Source organism: Anabrus simplex, chromosome 7, assembly GCF_040414725.1.
Source record: "Anabrus simplex isolate iqAnaSimp1 chromosome 7, ASM4041472v1, whole genome shotgun sequence".
Taxonomy (NCBI): domain Eukaryota; kingdom Metazoa; phylum Arthropoda; class Insecta; order Orthoptera; family Tettigoniidae; genus Anabrus; species Anabrus simplex.
In genome coordinates, this window is record NC_090271.1 from 64236566 (window position 1) to 64261592 (window position 25027).

Consider the following 25027-nt stretch of genomic DNA (forward strand, 5'->3'; position numbering starts at 1 on the left):
TTTTCAAAACAAAACAGCAAATTTAAAGAAACTGAAAAACATAAAAATAGACAAATGACATACAATGAAAAGGGTATTTACAGATGAGGAACAAGATCAGAGCGAATGAAAAGCTACTGGGCGATTCTGAAAGAAAACTTATCGAAGAAGATGACCAAAAAATGATTGACTGAAATGGTTCAACGAGGCTGTAAGGGAAGAAGAAGAAGAAGAAAGAGAAGAATATACCTGAAAGATACCATATAATTAAAAAGAGAATTTGGTGATGACACAGTTCTGTTTTTCATTATGATATATTTTAAGGCATTTTCTAATTCTATAAAATCGCATTAGTTTCAACAGACTGAAAAACGTCCAGTTATAGATTAACTAAGGCAGAACTGAAGAGAATTCCTTCCATTATAACCAGCTGCCTCTGTGGATCCGTGGTAGAGTGTCGGCCTCCGGATCCCAAGATAGCGGGTTCAAACCCGGCAGAGATAGTCGGATTTTTGAAGGGCGGAAAAAAGTCCATTGGATACTCCATGTTGTACGATATTGGCATGTAAAAGATCTCTGGTGATACATTTGGTATTTACCCGACAAAATTCATTAAAATCTCAGCCATAGACGCCCAAGAGAGATTGGGTTTACTCTGCCATCTAGTGGGCCTAGAGTAAAACAGAACGTTGAAATTGACGAGCAGACAGCCAGATGGCGTCAAATTGAAATGTCTGCACACGGTAGCTGAGCCCATACGATTATTATTATTTTTCCACTATAACCACTATTTTTTCATCAGAAATCATCCAGAATAAACTGTGCTGGTTTCGTTTGGATCTTTTCCATTTCTTGCACTTCAGACAGTTGTCTATTTGATGGTAATTTGTGTCCAGTTATTTGGTGTTTTTATATCTCCAATTAAAAATACACATTCCCTGGAACTGCATAATTGATGTGACATTATGTTAGATTAGCAAAAACATGTGTGACACAATGGATAACAATGCACATACTGAAAGACTCAGGCCTGACTCAGTGCTGGGTGGCAAGTCCGGACTTATTCTTCATGCGACTTTGTGCTCAAGTTGGCGGGTTAGAATGCTCCGATCTCAACAAAATTTTGTACAGGTATGTTTTAGGGTCATCCAAACAAAACTGGAGGGTGAGCGTTCAAAAATGTCAAAGTCGGTAAATAATCGCCCATTATATAAAACTGGATTGGATTGAAACTTGTTTGTTCCTTTCCAGTTCTCACAATGAAACCTCAGTGTGAGAAGAGGCAGATATAAAAAGAAAGCTCAAAAGGACAAGGATAATTTCCACATCTTCAAATAGATTTTTACTCTCTCCTCATCAATCTCTGCTCTTCTACATTTGTTTCTTCTCAGTCCCCAACAAGTTCATTTCTGCTTCTCAGTTTCATCAGGAGGGCAGGCTTCAGCACTTATGGAGGGGCAATCTTGAAGGATCTTCATTCTTGACGTGGGAAGTGTAGGATTAGAAAAAAGCAGGATAAACATAGGAAAACAAAAAAAAATGATAAAGATATAGAGATAATCCTTATCCTTCAATATTTTATTTCTGTTTCTCCTTCTTCTCACACTGACCTGTCAGTTTATTCTATTTTGTGTTCCTTTTGATTTTCCCCTCTTTTTTATACATGGCTTGATTTGCACTTGTTTGTTCCTTTCCATTACTCACCCACTGTGTTTGTTGATGGTTTAGGAGATCCAGACTATCAATGATCTACGGATGGAGTTAGCACAGAAGCTGCTGGAAGACACCCAGAGAGCCTTATCTGCTAAGTTAACAAAGCGACTAAATCAATACTGGCAAGTCAGAAACCAGGAAAAGGAGGAGAAGTTGAAGAAAATCAGAGATGTGAAGAACAGAGGTAGCCTAGATCTTAAAGTTGTCTCATTCAATTGATCTGTATCCTGATTAGCAAATCCCAATGTTGAATAGGGCAGGAATGAATGAACTGGGAAGTTGTAACACTTCATGCAAACTGAATTGTTATGTCCTGGTTCATGAATAGTTCACATAAGTTATACACTTTGCAAGAAATAATAAATATTACAATAAAGAAGGAATGTGTAAAGCATGGATTTTGATTTGTAAGACATAAAATTGCTGAGGAAAAACCAGTGTGGGTGGTTCTCTTTTGAGTCAAATGAACATCTTGCTAATTTTGAAACAAAAACAAGTATTTCTTCTCTCCATTATCACATCAATTATCAATTGATTTTCACTTTATTATTTCTTGTGGAATAATATTTATAACTGTGGCCTTTCTGTATTACATTGCTTAAGTGTTTAGAGTATGTTCTCTTTGCGAATCTGGGTCAGCTTCAGCTGTGTGGCAGAACCACTGAAGTCTACTTGAAGAGTGTTACAAACCTTCATTTTTAACATGGTCCAGCTGTGTAACTCTGAGTGATCTTTGTGATATCCTCATTACCACTGTAGGTAGCATCTACTCGCGGCGCTTCATTGCAGGCCAACTTCTGGCTCTATAAAGCACCACTAGGGAATGATTGTATGATAGATCTTTGATTTGAGATGCAACAGGACCCTGGAAACCATCCCAAGTTTTATGATCAACATGACATCATCAGTATAGAGTAATGTCCTGGAATGGGGCTTTTGTAGGTCTGCAGTCACAATGTGCCTGAAAGAAAGACAAAAGTGCACATTTCCCTTGCCCTTCCAGTGGGGCACTCTGACATATGTCTGTCAGGAGAAAGCAATCTTATCTTCCTCAATGCACTTGTTGAAGAGCTTTGTTAAGAAATCAACACCACATTGTCCCATCTTCTTCCAGACTTCAGCAGGGATGTCATCAGCACCAATTTTATGCAAAGTAGCTTTCAGTTGAGGTAAGGGGAGGTACCGATTTGACTACAAACTGGATTAGCTGTAGGGATTGGTGGATTACAGTTTGCATTGAAGTGATCATGCCACTACTTGAGGATGTCATTTGGTTTTCGAAGAAGATGGCTGCCTTCTTTCTTTACTTGTGAAAAATGTCCTGTATCCTGTGCAGCATTAGAATGAGATCTGACCAGCTGGTACACATCATTGGCAGTCTCAGATCCGTAGTTTCTCATAGAGTTAAAAGCTCTGCTTTTGTTGCCGCAACATCTCATTTAGCAGCAGTTTTGAGCTGGTGGTATTGGTCAAGATCACTCTTTTGTTCTAGGAAGTAGCCAGTTCTTCAAGTATATTTAGGTATAGGCCATATAGGCTTGTACCTAGAGAAGCAAATTTTGAGGGGCAGTGGAAATTGCAGTGGCCCACTTTTATGACATGAAATACGTCCTTTGTGTCATTTATGTTCAATTTTTTTTTTAAAGTTTCATTTTAACTTTAAACAGTAAGCATATGCCATGTAGTCAGATTCTTCATTCTGACACATGTGTGCAGAAAGATACTTACTGTTGCTGGTAATTTGAAACAGAGGAAAGAAATTTCAGAGATGGGAGAGGTGGATGCTAATTAATTTTTTGTTGGTATTATTCATATGGCTTTGGGTTTGACCAAATGGTAGATGAAAGTGCTTCTGGAAATATATGTATTTATTAAATTGTACTGTATATGCATATTTTTACGATTTTTGCCTGTGGAATGCAGCCTTTGTCCGAGAGAACTAGAAATTTTTATAGTTTTATATTTTCTTTACATATAGTGGAGGTTCTTGTTCGTAAAACGTTTAGTGAGTTTAATTTAAATATACATATCTTTTTAGTGACTGCCACTTGGTAAATATTTTCGTATTCTGTAACCTTATTGAAAATGATCAAATCGTCACGGAAGTGGTGATAGAAGATAGTGCATGTAAGGTCTCTTAATTAATTTTATATTATTTTCTGGACAACAGCACATTGATAGGAATATTTCAGCTATATGGACTCTTTGGTCACATTAATATACAAGCAAAATAGATCAGCTGAGAAGTTAGTGATGGACTAACATTTCCAGGGAAGTGTTCAATGTTTATACCCTTATGTCTATATTTCTATTATTATTTATATACATTTTATGGCTTTCATTGGACCAGTCTAGCCAACTTTATACAAAGAATTTTTCAGTTGCCTGTCAGCTCAGTACTTCTTCATTCTCTCGGATCTTATCTTTCTTTCTTCAACAGAAATCACCCTTCCTATTGTCTGTTTGTTGATTATGATTTGCAGTCTGGTTTGTTTGTCTATGAGTTTCCTGATTTTTTCAGTTTTGTTTCTTAGGTCTTCCACTGTAATTTGTAGTTCATCCATATCTTCCTTGATTTCTGTAATCGACTTAATGTTGCACTTACTATTCCATAATATGTCTATTATTCTCCTGATGATCCTGTTCTCTGGTGTCCTAATTAGATGTCCGAAAAACAAAATAAGTTTCTTCCTGATTGTGCTCATTACTGGTTCTATTTCCTTGTAGACTGTTTCATTAGAAGCTACTCTCCAGTGTCCATCTTTGTGGTATAATTTGTTGATGTACGTTCTGATGATTCTTCTCTCTATCCTGAGTGTTTTGTCTATTTGTGCATTGTCGGTTATTTTGAAGATGGTTTCACTTGCATAAGTTATTTCTGGTTGAGTGACTGTTTTGTAGTGTTTTAAGTATTCTTGGTGACATATTATGTTCTGGTCAGTTTGTTTATTCTGTTATGCCATGTTGGCTTTTCGTTGAGGTTATATGTTATGATTTCTCCCAGATATTTAAATTTATCTACAATATTGATTTCTTGGTTTCCTACAGCAATTTTGTTTATGAGTGGTGGGTCACTTTACCTGATTACTGTCTTTTCAAAAGATATTCCAAGATCAGTATTCTGTGCTATTTCCTGTAGTGATATAACTTGTTGTCTGGTTTCCTGAATACTACTGGAAAAGAGAGCAAGGTCATCAGCAAATCCTAGGCAATGTATACTTATGTTGTCTTTGGGTCTTCCTATTTGGATGGTTTTTGTGTTAATCTTGTACCATTCCCTCATTATATATTCCATATATCATATTATATGTTATATATTGAACAGCAGTGGTGACAAGCAATCTACTTGTGTAAAACCTGTTTTTATGATGAATGGCTCAGAGAATTCCCCTCTGAACTTGACTTTTGATTTAGTGTTGGTTAAGGTGAGTTCTATCAATTTGATTACTTTTGGATGGAGCCCAAAATTTCATAAGATTTTCAACATTGAAAGTCTATGGATACAGTCGTATGCTTTTTTTTAAGTCCATGAAGGTTATTGCAAGAGGATTGTTCTGTTTCTTGTAATATACTATGGCTAATTTTAAAGTGATGATTTATTCTGCACAGCTTCTCCAAGGTCTAAAGTTTCCTTGATATTCACTATATTTCTATATTTATAATGTATTTGTTTATATTGAAGATACCTATTGAAAGGCGTGATGGACATTTCAAGCGACTTGGTGCATGGCAGTTAAATAATGAATATGTATGTCAGTTCACATTCTTTCAGGCTATAAAGATCGACTTTTTTTAGCCATTCTTACCAACCAAACTTCTATCAAGAGTAATGCTGATCCTATGGTCCCTCACGTTTGTAAGCTCACCAGATAAAAAATTAATCACCCTGGTGCGCATGCACAGATGGATTGTTAAGCCTGTACAGATGGGGCAGTAAATGAGTCCCATGCTCAACCATGCACACTGTCTCTATGTGAGCATAAGGCAATAGCAATCAGTGAGACATTGATGTTTCAAGCCGACAGTGAACGTCAACATGGGTAGATGTAAGAATGTAACAGAGTGGCAAAAAGGGGCAATCATGTTTGGCTGTGCCCATGGCCATATGGTGGGTGAAGTTGCTGGATTTGTTGGTGTTTCATAGCAGACTACTCATCGTGTCTACCAGCAGTGGTATACTACATGTGGCCAGGAAACACGACGTCAGAATTGTGGCCGGAAAAAAATCCTGACTGAGAGGGACCGGAGATGCGTTTTATGGCTTGTGTATCAAAATCGTTTCCAAACCCAACAGAAATTTCTGCAGTCAGTGAATGAAGGTCCATCCCAATGTGTTAGCAAGAGAACGTTGCGACAGGAACTGCATGCAATGAACATTTGGAGTCGGTGGGCTAGAAATCATCGAACGTGGACAGTAGCTGACTGGTGGAACATAATATGGTCCGACGAATCACGGTTTTGCATGTATTCCAATGTCGCATGTCGTCGAGTGCCCCGTAGGCCAGATGAAGCATTTCATCCTGGATATGTGCAAGGTCAGGTTCAACCCGGAGGTGGGTCTGTGATGTTTTGGAGGTATTTTTGGTATCATGGATTGGGCCTGCTCACTGAGGTGACCACTAACATGAACAAGTATGTTTATTTAAACATTCTGGATGATCAGTTGTTGCCTTTCAGTCAACATCTGCATGATGAGTATGCTTTTGAAACCCCGATTTTTCAAGATGACAACAGCAAAGTTCATCGGGCTGGATGCATATATGACTGGTTTTATGAACACTCCTCCACCCTGTTACATCTCTATTGGCCTGCAAAATCACCTGACTTGAACCCTGTCGACATGTTGGAATATGGGTAAAACGCTGACTTCAGCATCCCCACAATTTGGTGGAATTTGCGTGATCAAATCCTCAACAAGTGGCTTAACCTGGATGCGACATACCTGCACAACCTTATGGACTCACTTCCTAACCGAATCTAGGTGGTTATCAGTCTGGAAGTGGAGTTACACAGTATTAAATGATGCTCATAATGATTTCTCCAGTGTTTTTTGTCCGGTAAGCTTATTATTGCTTGGGTTGTCATCTGCATTAACACATTCAGTTTTGGTCTCTATTCCAATCATAGAGGAAAGGGTCACTTTAATTAAATAAAAGTGAGAGCTGTTATAATATAAACTTCAAATTGTGGAATTTTCACATAGTAAAATGTACTAATAATGTACAGACTGAGTGTAATGTATGATGTTGGTGGAAATATGAAGAAAAGTTGAAGAATGCTGGCATATCAAGACAATATTTGGAGGGTCAAAGGGTGGAAAATCTAATGAAATGATTTGGCTTGTTTCTGGATTCATGCATGAGAAACTAAACTGGGGTTATAGAAATAGTCACAGAGTTATTAGAATGAAGACATTGGAGATTGGAGGTGCACATGAGTTAAGAGTTATGGTAAGGCTATGGCTAGACAGGTATTTCTAAATTATGTAACATATGTCCATTGAATGATGCAAAAAATATGCACATAGTGGTATGATTTATTTATGTATCGTATGACTTGTAGTATCAGGAGTGTCTGAGGACATGTTCAGTTCATCTGGTGCAGGTCTTTCTGTTTGACACCCATGGGTAACCTGTGCGCTTGGATGATGATGATGATGATGATGATGATGCAGGAAGAGGGTGAAATCCAGTGTCAGCAAGTAGCCTACTCCTGTCCAATAACACCAAGGGGTCTGCTGAAAGCTTTATGTCCCCATCCAAAAGATGAATCACCATCAACAGCATCATATGTCTTTACTTTATACAAACACTGGGGAGAGGTTTAGAATTGAATCCAGACTTCTGCCACACAGTCTAATGATTAGAAATTGCACCGAGCTCGATAGCTGCAGTCGCTTAAGTGCGGCCAGTATCCAGTAATCGGGAGATAGTGGGTTCGAGTCCCACTGTCAGCAGTCCTGAAGATGGTTTTCCGTGGTTTCCCATTTTCACACCAGGCAAATGCCGGGGCTGTACCTTAATTAAGGCCACGGCCGCTTCCTTCCAATTCCTAGCCCTTTCCTATCCCATCGTCGCCATAAGACCTATCTGTGTCGGTGCGACGTAAAGCAAATAGCAAGAAGAAAGATTAGAAATTGTTGACCAATACCTCTCCTACCCTGTTGGCCAACATTCTTATAGTGAAACTTTTTTCGACCAACGAGACTCGAACCAGCTAACTATGGTGTCAGACTATATGGACTTGATGCCTTAACGATCATGGCCACCAAGCAGTCTAGTGTTATGAAACATGACATGACATGGCTAGATATTATGAAAGTTATCGCGCAAAATCAAAGTACAAAGCTGTCCTCAAGGACGTAATGCAGATGAATGGATTGCAACCCATAATCTTTGGTAAAGGATGCAACTATTAGCAGCTATGTGTAGATGAAATAACATAGTAACATGGTTATTCTTAATCTTGATGCATGATGGTCTATAATGAGGCCCTGCAACAATGGCAACTACATTCAGTTTTGGTCTCTATCCCAATCATGGAGGATCGTGTGGAAAGGGTCACTTTAATTAAATAAAAGAGCTGGTATAATATAAACTTCAAATTGTGGAATTTACACATAGTAAAATGTAATAATGTACAGACTTTCTGAGTGTAATGTATGATGCACTTTTGGTGAGTTTTGATGTGGAGTCCTTGTTCACTAAAGTGCCGATTGACTCGGTCATGTCTCTCATTGAACACCTGTTCCCTGAGGACATTACTAAGCTATTTTACCACTGTATAATGTCCACCTGTTTCTTGTGGGGTGGGAATTTTTACAAACAGATGGACGAAGTAGCCATGGGAAGTCTACATTTGCCCGTAGTAGCTAATTTCTTTATGGAGCATTTTGAGGAAGAGGCTATTGCTTCAGCGCCCGTCAAGCCTATGATATGGTGGAGGTACATTGATGATGCATTTGTGGTCTGGACAGAAGGTCCTGAGAAACTTCATATATTTCTAAACCACCTAAATCAGCAACATCTGTCAATAAAATTCACTATGGAGATGGAGTTGGACGGATGCCTTCCTTTCTTGGATGTTCTGGTAAGAAAGAAACAGGACGGCTCCTTAGGACATACCATCTTATCGTAAGCCGACCCACACAAATCGCTATCTTCATGCAGATTCTCACCACCATGCAGCACAAAAACAAGGCATTCTCATGACACTCGCCAAGAGGGCGAGACGAATTTGTGAGCCATCACATATCCAGGTGGAGATGGACACGCTCAAAATCGTGTTCAAGGGTAATGGTTACAGTGATTTGCAGATTCATAGAGCCCGACATCCCAGAGAAATGACCAAGCAAAGCTCACAGAAGGAAGAAGTGAACAGAACTGCCTACTTGCCTTACATTCACAACACCACAGATCGAATTGCCAAGGTCCTTCGCAAACACAATATAAAAACCGTATTTGGCACCACCACTAATATTGCTCACAGTCTGAGTAAAACCAAGGACAAATTGTCCCCCTTCCACATACTGGGATATACGAAAAATTACTTTCATCTACATCCCTGGAGTCCAAAATCAAAACAACCTTTTGTTCACTAACTGACTTTTACTCGTCCTGTCACAAAATAATGCTAAAAATTACAAAAAGCCGGTCTCAAAACTTGTGACACACACGCAGTTACAGGCAATCATTTGTCACCGCTTGTCATCGTCGACGGCTTTAACTCTGAGACTAACGGTCAACTAAATTACCTAGATCTAACGGTTACTAGACACAAAAAACATCTCACCTTCAAAATTTACCGGAAACCTACACATACAAAAAGCACCATAAAAATAGATTCTAATCACCCTAATCCACATAAAAAAGCAGCATATCAAAGTATGATTTATAGAGCGTTTAATATACCGATGTCAAAAGCAGATCTCAAAGATGAACTACAACTAATTCACGAAATAGCTCAAAAAATGGTTATAGAAAAGAAATGGTTAATTCCATCATTCGTAAGTTCAAATCACGACCCAACACCACTCTGACGAAAGCAGATCAACCCAGAAAAAATTACGCAACTTTCACTTTCAATAACACGGGCGTATATTCACTAACCAATGTTCTGAAGAAGCATAACATTAAAATAGCATTTAAGACTACACAAAATAATAGGCATGTCATATATAATAGCAAATCAGTAAATAGTAGTAACAAATATCTTCAATCAGGAGTCTACCGAATGGAATGTAACAACTGTTTAACAAGTTATGTGGGGCGTACGGGCAGGAATTTCACGACTAGATATAATGAGCACGTAAACGCAATTAGGCATAATCATTTCTCGGCAATAGGGCAACATATGCATGAATATAAGCACAATTTTACGGACATAAATAACAATTTAAAAATATTAAATGTAGAACCTAAAGGTCCTTTGCTTAATATAAGTGAAAAATTATATATAATACTAGATCAGTATGCAAATCATAATTATAACATAAATGAGTTATCTGAAAAAAACTAATATTTTGTTCAATAAAATCGTTCCTATCTTAAAAAACGACTACGTCAAAATAGTCAACAGACGACGTCATACACAAGCTACGGCGCAGACAGAGAACCTCAGTGACTCCGCCCATACACACGTAACAACCTCCCCTACTTATCCCTCCGCCCCTCTCACAACAGACAACACTAGAACCATCGGTACGAGGTACATTACTCGTCAAACGGCCAAGAAACTCTCATTTCAAACATCCAGCAGTAAGTAAATTAATTCAGGCTTTACAAATTCACACAATATTACACTTCTATTGAAATCTAACTCACTTCATTCATTTTGGCTTACAGACTTTACCAGCCTCAAAAAAAGGGAAAGGAACCACCACATTCTTACGGCATTTGATGGGAGAAAACTCCAGAAGTTAGGCCATAACTGAATCACACATATATTCCATAATTTAACACGTATCAAGCTCATATTGATCCATTTCACAATTATAGGAAAGTGCTGTTATTCACAAATGGAACCTATAAAGACCAACATTCGACATATATAAAAAAAGGCAAATTATGGAAATATAACACAAGAATCAAGGCCAACACGTTTCAGTGTCACTAATACACTGACTATATTACTAGACATTCAAGTGTTTAAAAAAAACTTCTGTAGTAAATGATAAGCATTCTATTTAATAGACATTTATGTTTTATACAATACATAATCAACATAATATGAAACTTGTAATTTTATGCAAGAAGGAACTGACATTTAATCATTAGACTTAAAAGCCAACCATACACGGCATATTTAAATATTATCAATATCTGATGTTATATAAGACAAATTGTTACAATATTTTACCACATAACAACGCAAGATCCAAAGCAATAAGTATTTTAGACTTTAAAGTACAATGATTAGCTTTAAAATATATTAGTTTGTTTATGTAAAAATATTTTATAAAGATCAACATGCATTTATATTCTGCCTAAAATAATATCACTCCAGCAATATGGTATAAAGATGTAATATGATATTTTATTATAATTATCACGCAAGCTTTATTTATAAAATTTTACTGATAGTCTATTCACGATTGTACATAAGTATAAAAGGGATTCGATTCAACAGAATAAGCAACAATACCTAAGATAGATGCTTAATCAACCCAAGGATGCATTCTGTCAGCCCAAGGGCATGTATATAATAGACAAAGTTTTGTAATTTTCATTTTTAATTTTAACACAACGCTTAGAAATATAAGTTTTTAAGATAAGTTTTCACTGAAAATTATGAAACAATGTATCATGAAGGTCTTTCAAAGGTATAAGATAGAAATGCAAATGTGATTCTGATATAGCTGAGGATGACCTATGAAGGGTCGAAACCGGTCCTAGATTGTAATACTTTACAAGAAAATAAATGTATTGATTAGGTGGAATTTTTCTTTCCTTTTATGACGATTGGTAAATGTCAATACGGAAAATGAAATTCATAAATCAAAATGATTCCTCAACCGACGGGTCGCTTCGTCTGTCATTGAGGGCATTTTATAGCTGCTGCCAGCATATAATTAGGCCGCCCCTAACCTGGAGAACAGATGCATTTTGCAGCCGTCCCTCTGGGGTACAGACGCTGCAGCTCAATGGTATTTCAGCAGCATTTCCTCTGCTGAGGGCCCATTACCCTCCCACAAGAGCTCATCCGCCCGAAGCCGTTGGCTCTTGTGGGGAGTCAGGTTATTTTCCGCCGCCCAACACTCGGCGTCGAGTCCCTGGCTGTACGGTCTACTCGGTTACCGTAGCATGGCAAGCATGGCCAGACAGGAAGAGAGATATAGGGTCCAAGTTTCTCAGCCATACAGTAATGTTGCAATGACAACAGCCTGGTACACCATAAGCTTTGTGTTCTCGGTCAGATCTTTTTTCATGAAGACCTGGTGCAATAATCGCCTAAATGCTGCATGGGCAACACCAATTTTTTTCTCCACATCCTCTTAACTGTTACAGCGGACAGGTAGGGTACTACACAGGTATGAGAAGTGGTCTACCTGTTCCAATGATGCATATAAGGTGGAGATGTTGAATTGTGGAAGAGTTGTGCCCAGTGAAGGTTGTGCTAGGACCTTAGTCTTTTGAACAGCAATTGTGAGACCAAATCGATCATATGTACTCTTGTAGCAGTTAACCGACTGTTGTAATTCGTCTGGTGTGAGTGCAGGTGACGCGGCATCATCTGCATACAGCATTTTGGTAATCTTTGTAATGTGAGTTAGGCTCTGGGAGTGAAGTCAAGCTACATTAAAAAGACTTCCATCACAACGATATCTGATCTCTACACCTGGATTGTTTCTAGGTGATTCATAGAGCATGGCAGCCACATACAGTGCATATAGCATTGGATCAAGTACACAACCCTGTCTTAGTCCATGAGTGAGATTGGAAATTCATCAGAGGTCTTATTCTGATTGCAAACCTGACTAGCCATACTGCCATGGAGAGCCGTGATTAGATCAACACCGAGCTCGATAGCTGCATTCGCTTAAGTGCGGCCAGTATCCAGTATTCGGGAGATAGTAGGTTCGAACCCTGCTGTCGGCAGCCCTGAAAATGGTTTTCCGTGGTTTCCCATTTTCACACCAGGCAAGTGCTGGGACTGTACCTTAATTAAGGCCACAGCCGCTTCCTTCCCACTCCTAGCCCTTCCTTGTCCCATCGTCGCCATAAGACCTATCTGTGTTGGTACGACGTAAAGCAACTAGCAAAAAAAAAAAAAAAATAAATAGATCAACAAAACGCTGAAGACAGCCAAAGTGTTTCAGCACTGCCTACATAGCAGGTCTTGGAACTGAGTCAAAGTCTTTTCCAGGTCATAAAAGACTAAGAAGAGTGGATATTTTTGCTCTCTACATCTTTTCCAGAGTTGTCTTGCACAGAAAATCAAATCAATAGTGCTTCTGGAGGATCAAAATCCACACTGAGACTCTGGGAGGATCTTCTCAGAAATAGCCTGGAGGTGGTTAAGTAAAATTCTTGTAAGAATTTTGCCCACAATAGATAGAAGTGTTATACCATGGTAGTTGCCACAAACACTGTGATCTCCTTTCTTGAAGATTGTGATGATAGTGGCATTCTTAAGGTAACCAGGTACTTCCCTTTTTTCCCACATCTTGAGGATAAGAGTGAAAATTCACATTTTGAGGGATGGACCTCCAGCTTGAATTAATTACAGTGGGATGTTACCTGGGCCAGGTGCCTTTCTGGGTTTCAGTTGATTGAGAGTTACACTGAATTCTTGGAAAGTGGGTGGTATTGCCATCCATGATTGTTCAGGTTGTTGAGGCACATCCCAAAGGAAGTCTTCAGTGGTAGTGAAAGGGTGATTTATAAGAATGGAGAAGTGCTCCTTCCAGAGCTGCAAGATTTCATTACTGTCAGTGAGAGAGGTGTAGTTGTCAGCACTTTTCAGCATACCTGATGAAGAATGAAGTGGACCATACAGCTCTTTGATTCCTGCATAAAAGTTCCTCAGGTCCTGAGCATCAGATAATCTCTGAAATTTGTGAGCCTTCTGTTGCCACTAAGTATTCTTGATCTCTCTTATCTGTGCCTGACATTTGCTCTTTACTTCTAAATACTGAGTTTTCTTTGTATTGGAGGAGCGGTCTTGAAGTTGAGATAGATAGGCTTTCCTTTTGTCGTTGATAAGACACAAAATGTCTTTGTTGTTGTCATCAAACCAGTCTTGTCTCTTCTGGTTTACAAAACCAATGGTTTCCTCAGCTGACTTAGTGATTATCTTCTGCAGCGTGGCCCATTCTTGCTGAATATCATTTGGGCTAACTGGATTTTCAGACAGTTGGACATTGATCACATTCTCAAAGTTTGAAGAAATAGCTTCATTTTGAAGTCTGAACGTGTTAAATCTTCTTCTGGACAACTTTTGGAAAAGCCTAGGTGGTTTAGGTCTGATAGAGATTCTGAGTCTACAGAAGAGAATTTTCCTTGCTGTTCTGGTAATAAGGATGTCCCTCTTATTACATTGCTGGCTAATGATGTAATCAAGGATGTGCCAATGCTTAAAACGAGGATGCATCCATGTGTTCTCGAAACAGTTAGGCAGTTGGAACTGAGTGTTTGTAATGAAGAGTTCATGTTCTGTACAAAGACCGAAAAGCAAGAGTCCATTGGGATTACAGTTTGCAAGACGTTGCTTACCCATCATGTTCTTCCATAGCTGATTATCCTTTCCAACTCTGACATTGAAATCAACAAGGAGTAAGAGTTTATCTCCAGAAGATACCATATTAATGGTTGTGCTAAGCTGATTATAGAACTAACTCTTTACTTCATCATCAGCATCTAAGGTTAGAGCATAGGCGGAGATGAGAGTCATAAATTTACTTCCTGAGAGTGCTATGCGGAGAGTCATAAGTCTTTCACTGATTGCAGTGGGAGCAAGCTAGTGATCATTAACTAATTTGGTCTTCACAGCGAATCCTACACCATGAATACAACATTCTCCCTCCTCCCTCCCCTTCCAGAAGATGGTATATCACGATCCGAAGTCAGTAATTTTGCCTTTAGTGGGCAACCTGGTTTCACGGAGAGCAGCAGCGTCAATGTTGAGTCTGGATAACTCATGGGTAACAAGAGCTATTCTTCTTTCAGGTCTGCCATTGTCTCTTAAATCAAGCAATGTTCTAATGTTCCATGAACTAATAATCAAACTATGTGGCTGAATTGCTTTTGAGTTTCGACCGCATGAGGGGTGTCCTGCTGGGTGCGGCAGCCCAGCTGGACAAAAGATGTGACTTCCAATGTTTAGCCCACCTTTTCTAGGGCTTTCCCCATGTGGGGTGGACAGCTGTAATTCTAATTAGGCCTTCCCAAACACAGATGCAGGACCGAATTCCTGAGTAGTCACAGAGTCCCAGAGAGACGACCATCACACATCTGCTGCCAATGTGCAGGTCCAAACTAGGGGCTTCCAGTTTCACCAGTAACCTGCCCCCACGATCCATATCCTATCGCCGTTGGACTTTGGAAAGTAAGTGACATATGGAAGAAGTGCCACTGGCACGAATTTGTTTTGGGTGGATCTCTGCTTGCCAAGAAGTGACCCACACACTATGATCTCAGTGTCTTGTCCTGCAGCACATAAGGAATGTGACATGCAGGACCGAACACAGAGACCGCAACGAACTGCCGCAGACTCAAAATTAAACTGAGATGTGCCTTCACAGCCACTTTGTCTGGCATGTCCTCTTCTGCCTCTACGGCCATTGGGAACCATAAGGATAGAGGGGAGCTCAATAGCTGCAGTCGCTTAAGTGTGGCCAGTATCCAGTATTCGGGAGATAGTAGGTTTGAACCCCACTGTCGGCAGCCCTGAAAATGGTTTTCCGTGGTTTCCCATTTTCACACCAGGCAAATGCTGGGGCTGTACCTTAATTAAGGCCACGGCCGCTTCCTTCCCACTCCTAGCCCTTTCCTGTCCCATCGTCGCCGTAAGACCTATCTGTGCCGGTGCGACGTAAAACAACTAGCCAAAAAAAAAAAGGATAGTGGGTTCCTCCTCCGCCCGTTTTGTCGTTGGGCCCAAAACCTGTTGCCTCTTCCTTCAGCTCTGCCGTACTGATTTACACCTTCTCTGCCTTCGCTGCAAGGCTACAGTTTGTACTTGTATTAATCCCCAAGTACTGGACTGTCTCTTCCATTATCTCCACTGTTCCAAGTCCATCTTCTCTACTGCAGATATTGTTGAGGTCTTTGCACGTAACCCTGTGCATGGGGCCTATGTTATAACCCATAGGACTGGCTCCTCACTAGAACTTAGCTGTTATTATAATTCTGTGGTAAGATATAGTACCGTTGTCCACCCCCGCGGCGTTGACACGCCTGGCAAAAATTATCCACGTAGCCTAATTGTATTGGCTCATGGACCAGATTAAGGAGCTGTCTGAGTCCAGCCTTCAAGGCTTACTGCTTGTAATAAGCCAGGAAAGATATAACAGCACTCTGTTAGGGAATTCTCCATTCAGTCAGAACTAAGAGTGTTGTTTACTGTCACGTTGAGTTCTTTTTTAGTACTATATGTGTCAGTAACGCTGTTTTTTGACTGTTTAATATATTAAATTCTGCTTGTGGGCAACCTGTTACAGGATTTAATATATTAAAATTTGCCCTCTGAGGGCTAATCTTTCTTATCACCTTCCTTGTCTGTAGCCATGAAGATAACTGATTCATGTTGCAGTCGAAGAGAGAGCTTTTTTTTTTTTTGGAGTTGTTTCTACTTGTGTTCACTGCACTACACTTTCAGTATCATCAGAAATATGTTTGACACACCTTTTGGCTTCTGATTTAATCATAAACTTTACAGAAATCTAACCATCGTGTTATCTATTGGTAATACTCACATAGTTACATGTGACGCCTGCCCTTCACCACATGCTCCAGTAGAACTTTTTATTGCTCCTATTACTCCAATAATAGGCAGGATTAGGATTTAGAACACTAACAGTAACTAAGTAAACCTACATAGTTAGTTGTATTTCCTGCCGACATGACTTTATTAAAGCCATCATATTTATTATTTCCCTTTCTCCTTTACAGCTATACGGAAACTTACAATGCAGCATGCTGGGATCAACAAAAAGTATCACAAAGAAAATGTTGTTGATGAGCACAATTCCTTCTGTTCAGAGCTATATGGACCTCAGCTGAGATTTGGAGAGAATCCCAAGCGGGGACATGAAGTTATCAACATTGAAAGTCGTTTGCTAACACGCATGAGAGGTAATGTTAATGGACATAAGTTAGTTAATGGGTTAATTGCATTACATGATAAAACAAGAGATCACATTATTGGTTTGTATTCCTGTCACAGGTCTTGAAATACTGGAGAGTACTTCTCCCAAGCGGGCGCCAGCTTTTGATTTCATCAAAGCATCAATGCCGAAACAAACAGATTTTCTCTGTGTTCGAGAAACAAGATGGACTGAGGAAGTATTGCAAAAGTTACATGAAGACTTGAAAGGTATTACGTTCATAAGAAATTACTTTTATATACACCTTGTCATCATACTGAACCCATAATTCTACCTTGCTAAAAATTGCAACCACAAGATGGAGTGCAACCATATTTTTTATTGCAAGCTCATCTCGCGCTCCGTAGCATGACAACTCATGGCGGGGAGCTGCCAAACATTCGAACGAGGTCGGAACATTTCGGCAGACTTCAGGTAATTAATAATGAAATTCTAGATAATGACCCTCATTGCAAGATATTTTGGCACTATCATTAACAAAGAAATAAATAATTAATAATTTTAGGAAATACTTGATGAAGCTAAAGTCCACAGGGTGTAAATGATTGTCCCCTTCAAATTTGGCCTATAATGAATGTTTTATTGTATGTGGCAAAGGGATATTATCATTCTTTCATTAAGGGTGATATGTTACAAGTTTATTTCAACTCAGTGAGATCTTCACGCAGAGAACCGGTTTGAACAGGTAGCGAGGACAGTGTATTGAGTTTTTGACCGACTGGCCAGCTGTATTATAAGTGATAAGCTTTAACAGCTTCATTTCAAGTAATACTAATCCCGTATTGACTATAATCAATGAATATTCAAGATAAACTTAAATATTATAATTAAGCGGTCCGCTTATTCAATACAATATATAATTTATTAATATCTAGGACATGTTTCGTCCCCTAAGGAACATCATCAAAACTGGTATTTTCTAAGAACATCAACAAGAGAAATATGGACAATTTAACTGTTTTACCTGTCTTATGACTTACAATTTTAACAAAATTTGAAGACCTTATTTTAAATTGTCAAAAATTTTAATGTGTCTTTCCAATTTTAATATTTATTTCTGATATATTAATTTATTATTAACTGATGATGTCCCTTAGGGGACGAAACATGTCCTAGATATTAATAAATTATATATTGTATTGAATAGGTGGACCGCTTAATTATAATATTTAAGTTTATCTTGAATATTCATTGGCCAGCTGTAGTCATGTGACCTACTTGAAATTTTTCAAGGCCGCTCCAGTTAAGAGCGCGTGGCAGAAGTTCTCGATATAGTACTCTCTCGAACTATGAGAACCTATCAGGTGAAAGTACGATGTCCAATTACGACGCGATATAAGGACACACCTCTTGGTGTAAATGCATAAATACCTGTGCTTCAAGAATAAACATCTCTTCTTCTTTTTCTCTTTCTACTGCGAAGTTCTCCGTGTGAAGCAGATTTTCTAGGACAAGTTACGTATTGCTCTACGACAATTTCCACGTGGTCGTATGTGTCTAAAACTTTTGTGTCAGTTTCAGCTCTCATCCAGACAAGAAAGAAGAGGACCTTTACATACTCAATAATCTTCGCCAGGATGTCTCTCCCATCTTCTGAAGGAGTGATTTACGAGGATCTGGAAATGGACTTTGCTGTCAGCATGACGTGTTAAAATGTAAGCACTATCTGACATGGGGGAGATAGCAACTGGAAGCAGATTGCTATGTAAGCAGATCATCATGTGAGTAGATTCATTCATCGACGGCGAGATCCAACTTCATCAGAAATTTAAGTACTTTTTTTGTAATAATTTTTCTGTTCAACTTTGTAGGAATAGTATTAGCTTATTCATTGATGGTAGTATTTCTATTAGATTAGAGTTTTTTGACAATATTCCCATTCTTCTTTCTTATGGATAATGGTAGCGTTGTTACATTGTGAGTGAATGATTTGTTGGACTCTATTAGTGTAGTTAGTCAGTGAGTGTCTTCTGATATTGTTCTGAATGTCCCTCCGAATGCTTAGAATGCTATATAAAAATCATAGACCTCTCCGATAAAAGATTACTTTATGTGAGATTAATTTCAAATGTGTGAACTCGTGTGGGACAGAATTACGTCACATTTGACATGTTGAATTTCAGAGTATATTTCACCTTATGCGTTTCATTGGATTTTATGCGATTTAGTGTCATCAGATTCAGTGTCGATTTCAGATTTTGTGAAATTAATAGTCATCACTAATAATAATAATAATAATAATAAAGTTGTAGATTGGGTTAAACTGAAATTTAATGGTCATGAGTAGTACATGTTATTTGCTATTATTGTGTTATGTTTGATGTGTGCTCTATTAGCAGATTATGAGCCTGGAATATGGCAGATCCTGATGGATTAATTGTATAATTTATTTGGAAAGTATGTGTCTAAAGAACCATGTCTTCTGCGAATTTTGGAGCACGTGTTAAATAATGTGGATGAGATTTAGAGGTAATAATAATTTATTGCGACTCATGAACCACATGTGCGATAATGTTAATGTTTAACCAATATTTATGTGTGTGTTATTAGTCGACCAATTCTTCTGAATATTGAATCACTGATTTTCTCGATGATCAACGTTGTAATAACTTGGTTATTTTCTTTACAAGTGATTACCCAGATTTAATCACATTTCTATGAGTGTTGTATGCTACTATTTATCCGATACTGTCATCTGAATATTCTATAGATAGGGGAATAAAAATCAAAACTTAATATTCAAATTTCAGAATCCGATTGTAATATATGTAAATAATAATTGTGTATCATTTGTGTGATTGTGAAATGATTTTAGTAGTTAATAATATTTTTCTGTGATTTATTGAAATGTGGTTCTGACCTGGCCACATGTTCATCATGTTGGGCCCAGGTTATTCCAGCGTTGTTTGTGATGATTTATTTTGAGATGGTTAACACCTTTATTAAATTTTATGTGAATTTTACATGAAGTTGATGTTAAGGTACCAGCCAAAAATGAATAAGTGCGTAGTATTTCCAATGGTATGAGCAAAGTACCAAAATTGTAAATGTTGTAGAATTCATTTTCAAGGTGTCGAGTAACATGAATTAATTAATGTTATATATTATTCAAAGCAGTTTAGAAGGATTTTCATGGAAATATTAATTCTTGTGAATGTAATTAAATTTTGGTAAGGTCTGGAATAGATATGATTCAGTAAAATTATGTAATGAAGATATTTCAAGAGTATACTTCAGTAGAATTTACACCAGAATAACGAAATAATGCTAATGGAATTTATCCACAAAGAAGGAAGATAATGATGTAATATTACGATATTATTTGTGAAGTTTAATGATGCCATTATTAATTAATTTCCTCATTAAAATGAAAATTTATAAATTTGTTTTGTGTAAAGGTAAACACTATTGCAATAGCCCAGGATGGTTTATGAAACTATGGAAAAACTTATTGCTGTTTAATTTTCTGATTTGCTAATAATCCAACCAGTGTTAAGAGGAGGTTCTACCACAATTATTTTTATTTTTATTCAAGCCAGATGTGGGCTTATGGTTATTTATTTTGTATTCCAGTCAAATACAGGCTTCAGTATGGTTGGAAAATGAAGGTGTGTAGAAGAATCTGAACTAAAACCATCAAGATTAATTTGTTAAATTTTGTTATTTTGTGTGCTAGTTGTAATAAATGTCAAACCTATTGTTTTAAATGTTTTTTTTAAATTGTTGTCAGTCCTTATGTCTTACCTGCCCTTTAAAATAAGTAAAGCCTGACAGCGAACGGTCCACGTCTGGGATGCTCACTCTCTGGCTTAGCCGGCCGGGAATAAAGGGGGCAGTATTTAATTAGGCCTGGAGAGAAGTTGGCATCTAAGTTGGTTGTAAGATAAACATGTGTCAAGAACAAACAGTAAAAATGTGCGGCAAACCTAATACACAAAATTAATTAATTTCTCCTGTTAAATTAACGGGAAAAATCAGCAAACAACGCCATCATGACTGGAAAATTAGGTGGAATTTTTGGGGTGAGTCTTGAAGAAATCGGTCCAGTGGTCTTCAATCGGAATGATTGCACCACAGTACAATTTGCCAAGCATAGTGTCCATAGAAAATGCTAAAATACCCCCTCCTCAGACAGGAGCTTCACTCATTATTCTGTGGTCCAAGTGTGTGGACCTACATCAGGCAATAATCAAGAAGAGGGCTTCAAGTGGGTTAGAATGAACTTGTGAAATTTTTAAAGTCAATTGGCTCGAGGGAGAATATTCTTACCAAGTGGTAAATGGTGAATGAAGACTAAATTAGCTCTTCATACAGTATAGTTATGACATCTATTATGATCAGTAAAGAAAATCATTAGTTGAATTATTATAGGGTTCCTGAACTTCTCAAATCGAAACAGCGAATTTATAGATAGCTTTCATGAATTACTGTGGACGGTGTATTTTTGTAACCAGTAGAGGGAAACTGTTGGCGGAGATAAGCTTCAGGTTTCTTGGTCGGTCATATCTTTAAAAGTTGAATTCTTGGCAAGAAGCGAAGCGGTTTTCACTGTTATATGTGTCTAAATAATTTCTTATTTATGTGTCAGCATCAATACTACACTAGGAGTAGCAAGCTTAGCCGTTCAGACACAACCGGAACAATTGGTCCCAGCTAACGTCGACAAGACAATTACAGACAACTCATATTCCTCCCAGATTGAATATGCACCAATGGGAAATTAATCAACAAGAATGACGGAATTTTCCAAATATTTTTATCCGATAAGCAATGAATGAAATCAACAATATGTATCCTACTTACATGCTTCGACTTTAAAACATAACCAAGCTTCTTTCTATAGGAATATTCAAACTGTTTCAAACCCTAACATGAACGACTTTAACCAAGATTCCGGTTTTGTTAAAATTCTTACGACTCAGGCGACCATATCAGCTGTAGAAACCCCAACTCACGCAGTGATAAATTCTAGTCAATACAATTTGAGAAACCCCAATTCCTGCTGTGATCAATCCAACCCACAATTGGAAGTCTAGTCATTATAAAATAAGTTAATTCATTGTTCATAAATTCTGGCAGAACAAAAATTGGTACCAAAATTTCTAAAACCCACGCAGAGAAAGAGTATAACCAATACGAATAGAATTCAGAACAAGGTCAATGAGATTTGGATAAGAAATGAAATTAAAGTGACGTACAAAAAGAAAGTCCTCTTAAATTTACAATTATATAAGGTACATTTATTTTTGGCCCAAATGTTGTCTCCGATGAATGCTACATGTGGACTATAAATTGAATATTAATGACTTTAACCAAGATTCCGGTTTGTAAAAATTCTTACGACTCAGGAGACCATAACAGCTGAAGAAACCCCAACTCAGCAGTGATAAATTCTAGTCAATACAATTTGAGAAACCCCAATTCACGCTGTGATCAATCCAATCCACAATTGGAAGTCTAGTCATTATAAAATAAGTTAATTCATTGTTCATAAATTCTGGCAAAGTTAATGCACATATTGTACATACTGTACATATTGTAAACTATATTGTACATACTGTACATATTGTAAACTATGTAAATAGCATAAGACAATTGTATTTAGTATTAAGTTAGTTCACTACAAGTTCCAATGTTTATAGTTTTAATTCTTGACCTTAAGATTAATATAGGCTGAAGATGCCCATAACTACGGCGTAACATGTCCCTAACTGGTGTATTTAATTCATGTAGAATTTAACCACTAAAAATATATATTTGTATTGAAAAGGTGGACACAATAATTTTAATCTTGAAAGAGTTTACTTATTGTATCTTCAATATGGAACAAAATGAGATTAGTTACTTGTACTTGTAATTACCCTTGTAACCAACAATCTTTACATACTGCTGACTGAATACTTCTGCCTTTTGAATATCCACACATACACACTTTCCTTGTTTATTAATTATTCCTGGAATGTTCTTCTTGGAACCTGTTTATGCCTTAAAGTACCTATACATACCCTTCCATTTTTCACTAAAATTTGTTTGACTGTCAATTATGCTTAGCTGCCTTCTTTGCTAGATCCAATTTCCTAGTAAGTTCCTTCAATTTCTCCTTACTTCCACAGCCATTTCTAACTCTATTTCTTTCCAATCTGCACCTCCAAGACCAAGTTGATGATGGTTAGACTCAGTTTCTAACAATTTAAAGATAAGAGGTATAGAACTAAAGGAGGCCACAGAGTTAGTTACAAATACAGGATTGTGGCAGGGTTTAATAAAATCACAGAGGCTTGCAGACTGAATGCTGAATAGCGTAACAGTTTATAATGAAGATGTATGTATGGTACACTGTAAATAAAAATAATTTTTCCTCCTGACTTCTTGGTTGACCATATATTTTTGCCATTGTCTTATCTCTTTCTCTAAACCCTCTACTGTGGCTTTCAATATTTCTAATTCACCAGTTTTCTGCACAACTTCCTCTGTTATTATTCTCAGTTCCTTTTTAACACACTCATTTATTTCCTTAATTTTATTATATTGTTCCCTTGAGTTTGTTCTGCTTGACAATGGAATTTGACAGTTGACTTTGATCTTCTATATCTCTTTCCAACCAACTGGTCACTGGTCTGGGATCAGGATTCATCTCAACACCACCTATTAAGAGTATTACTGCCACTACTGCTGTTACCATCAGAGATACCTACCACCCACATTGTTGCCAGTGGCTCTGACTCTTTGCACTTGCCATATCCTCACATATCACATATCCTCACCATTGACCTATGACTGCCTGATACTGTTGAATTGAAATCCTCATATGCCTCACTCAGCGCTCACGCTCAATACAAACTCTCACTTCGCTAGCTCAATTACAACTGGAGAAATGAAATACAGCGTATACCTATTGAATAAAGTCATAATGTTGAAGTACATAATATTAGAAAGTCATGAAAGAAGTCAGTAAACAGATTAGTAGAACACTTTGGGAATTAATACGATAATGTCAATAGATTTACCACTAAACTAACTGAATTTAGAGTTTCTTTATGTTTAGGCTACTATAACTTTATGGTGAATATCACTGAAACTAACTTATATCACAATGTAAGGGGTGATAAGCTAGAACGTGTGACATATGATTTAATCATATCTTGTCTACTTGAGCATCTGGTTCAAAAGAAAGACATCTTAAAAAAGCTAGTTCTGCATTATATGAGACTGAAAGTTTACGTGACTCTAAAATCACATTCGTGGTTGCTTCTTATTCTTTTATCTTTCCAAACCACTGTAGAAGAATGACACGTAACATTTTGTTCCTGTTCAAAACTACTATATTTAGGAACGGTGCAGTTGTGAAAAGTTAAACACAACAATTGTGGACATTTCTATAGACTGAGTAATTTATTTGGTTCGATTCGGTTTTGATTAGCGATATGACTTATTGCAGTACTCAACCATAGAGAGCTTAAAAAATGGAAGAGAATGATATAAATAACTCAAAATCAACAATTTTTGAGTTGCCACACTTGAACCAGACAATCGTCAAACTGTTGCATAGGATTAACTGTGCATTTCATGGTCTAGTGGAAGGAGTGGTAAGATCTTAAAAAAAAAGTTGATAAGTTGCATTCAGAGCCATTTTCCAAAACAAGCATTCCAATTGTGATTTTGTTGTTGTACCATACATGTCTGATATTTTTGGAGAAAATATACAAAATGTTATGATCATGCTCCTCGGTGTTTGTCCCTCTTAGTGATAGAATGCACTACGTGACTCTGCTTTCACTATTTTATTCAGATGTGGCCCATGTTAGGACATAGATTTACTCTCTTCATGTCATTGTGTAACGTGTCAGCCTGTTATCCCTTGGATCTCATTGCAGTGACCTTGAGCATGTAGCCATGTTTACAATTGTTTCTGCTTCTTCTCGCAGCGCATGTTGCAACCCTTCTAGTCGACTTTGGCATGTAGTTTCATGAACCACTGGAATATAATATAGGATATATCAACTGTAATAT

General features: G+C 37.6%; 1 protein-coding gene across 1 annotated transcript in view; it reads left to right on the forward strand.

The window, feature by feature from the left end:
* The window catches only part of LOC136877696 (cilia- and flagella-associated protein 91-like), a 156895-nt gene that overhangs the window by 26828 nt on the left and 105040 nt on the right, over nucleotides 1-25027 (forward strand). The window contains exons 6-8 of the mRNA XM_067151908.2: nucleotides 1708-1876; nucleotides 16803-16985; nucleotides 17077-17226. Of these exons, the coding sequence (XP_067008009.2) occupies nucleotides 1708-1876; nucleotides 16803-16985; nucleotides 17077-17226 (502 nt within the window). The remainder of the gene's footprint in view (nucleotides 1-1707; nucleotides 1877-16802; nucleotides 16986-17076; nucleotides 17227-25027) is intronic.